General features: G+C 37.9%; 1 protein-coding gene across 1 annotated transcript in view; it reads right to left on the bottom strand.

Moving 5' to 3' along the window:
- The window catches only part of LOC148718824 (26S proteasome complex subunit SEM1-like), a 5,451-nt gene continuing 3,198 nt past the window's right edge, over window positions 1-2,253 (bottom strand). Inside the window, exons 2-3 of the mRNA XM_088741594.1 lie at window positions 1,450-1,546; window positions 1-261 (exon numbers count right to left, since the gene is read on the bottom strand). Of these exons, the coding sequence (XP_088597720.1) occupies window positions 204-261; window positions 1,450-1,546 (155 nt within the window). The 3' untranslated portion in view covers window positions 1-203. The remainder of the gene's footprint in view (window positions 262-1,449; window positions 1,547-2,253) is intronic.

Below are 2,253 nucleotides of genomic sequence, written 5' to 3'. Positions count from 1 at the left end.
TACCGAAGGAATTTTTGCCTTTTATTTGCAGTGTGGTCAGAATACATTTTGCATGTGCCTTGATTCTCACTAGTTTTTAACTCTTTGACACCACAGCTAAGTTGGAAAAGGTTTATCTTACTATAACCATGTTTAATACAGTAGTCAATATTTACATTGAAAAATAGAGATGAAGCAATGAAAAATAAAGTGTTTTCACTTTCTCATGTTTTCATTGGCTCTGCTTGCTCCACTTGGTGACCATTCTTTTCCAGTTCTGCCCTAAAAAACATGGATAAATATAAATGATATAAGTATTGATTAATTAATCATTTTACAGCTGCTGTTCTTGTGGATGCATTTAGTGGTTACAACTTAACATTTTCTTGGGATCATGAATTGAAGTGCCTGTTAGCATACACTATTTTCAAGAAATGAATTTCATAACAATGAAAGCAAATCAAGATACAGATGGTTAATTAAATATAAATATATAAATGATGTTTATTCAAACCTTTTGCAGAGAACGCTAAATTACAGGTTTACAAATTATATTAACAAGAATTATGGGAGAAAAAAGGGGAAAAAACTGTACAAAATGCATTAAGCTACATACAAGTAAAAACAGCATCTACATAAAATAATAATAATAATAATAAAATGAAAAACAAGTATGATTAAGTTGGCAGGCATTTGACTGTCACAAAGTTCTTAAAACGATTGGTGGACTTTTTAGAGTGATACTGAGTACGATTTGCTCTTAAATTATAGCGGTCTGCAGATTTACGAACGTCGGCATACATTGCAGTATAAAGGGGGTTGTCGTTATGAATACGTCTTCTAAAGGATTCACAGGCAGCACTACGGCCTGCATCAAGGGTTTCAATACCGGCTAGTATTAGGGTATCTGAGTACGAATGACCTGGCCAAACAATGGTGAGAGCAGGGCTGTAGCCAGATTTCAGGACAAGACAAGGTAAGTTTCGAGCGCCGAAGGCGCGAGCAGCTAGAGGGGTCTGGGGGCATGCCCCCTGGAAAACTTTGAAATCTAAAGGTTTAGAAATGCTCTTTTAAGGATTTTCCGTGGCATTTTTCTTCAGAAAAGTCAATCTTTAAGAAAAAAATTAAAAAAGGCCAAAATTAAGACGAGACAATTGCCTCGTCTTGCCTCATGCTATGGCCCTGGAGAGCACGCCTCTGCACTGACTCTAGGGTCTTAGATAAGTAGGACGGTAAATCGTCAAATGCAGCAGAGGCGTACTCGAGTATGGAACATATTAGGCAGCAATTGATGTAGACGATATCTTCCGCTGGGACAGAACTTCTCCTGAGCTGCCTTAAAGCAAACAACCGCCTGTTAGCCCTCTTCCGCAGATAGTCGACATGCGTCCCCCAGGTAAGTTGACGCCTAACACCTTGAACGACGAGACCTCTTCTATAATTTGTGAGTACCATGAAAACATATTGTACCTCAGCTGATTAGAGAAGTCGTCTTCTACTGTATCATCATCCCAATTATCCTCCCAAACATGTATGTCAGCCTGGTCTTCATCCACAGCTGTCCACTCTAGTAAAAGAGTTACCACAGTGATAGTTAACCCATGAGCAAATGATGAGGGGATGCCCTCCCAAGTAAATAGGGTATTCAATGTACAAAATCCAACCTTTGAAAATAGAACTCTACATTACTCAGTGAAGAACACAATTACCCGAAATTATACAAGAAAGATGTCATTGCTGTCATGCCATAATTTTAATGAATTTTCCAAAAAAAAAAAAAAAGTAATAACAATGACAATGGCTATCCATACACTAGAAGAAAGGCTGTGAGACTCCACCTGCTAAAGAAAGAATGAGTAAAGGGCTGATGGAAATTAAGGAGTGCAAGAAAAAGGAAACAGACCCTGTTTTTCTTTGAACCTCAGGTGGCACAATTGACAACCAAAACATTTAAAGATCAGCTGGGAAAAAGTATCCATTCCGCCATAGCAATTTGCACAATATTTTTCTACCTCTGTTAGAGTGAGATGGGTTTGTGGTTGACTTGTGAATCAATCTGAGAGGTTTTGGTCAAAAGATTCGCACTTGGGGCAACACAAAAATATGGAGTGCAAAATTTCACCATTTTTTGGTTTGCCCAAAATTGGAAAATATTTGAATTCACTCTGGTGGAACCTGGCCCTTTTCCTCACAGAAATATGTAAACTGATGTGATCTGCCCATCATGAAAGTTTGAGAAGGATTTTTTCCTTTGAAAAGAGGGAATTTTACTGG

The sequence above is a fragment of the Stylophora pistillata genome, chromosome 12 (genome assembly GCF_964205215.1).
Source record: "Stylophora pistillata chromosome 12, jaStyPist1.2, whole genome shotgun sequence".
Taxonomy (NCBI): domain Eukaryota; kingdom Metazoa; phylum Cnidaria; class Anthozoa; order Scleractinia; family Pocilloporidae; genus Stylophora; species Stylophora pistillata.
Note: the sequence above shows the minus strand (reverse complement) of the source record. Positions and strands in the feature narration are given on the sequence as shown.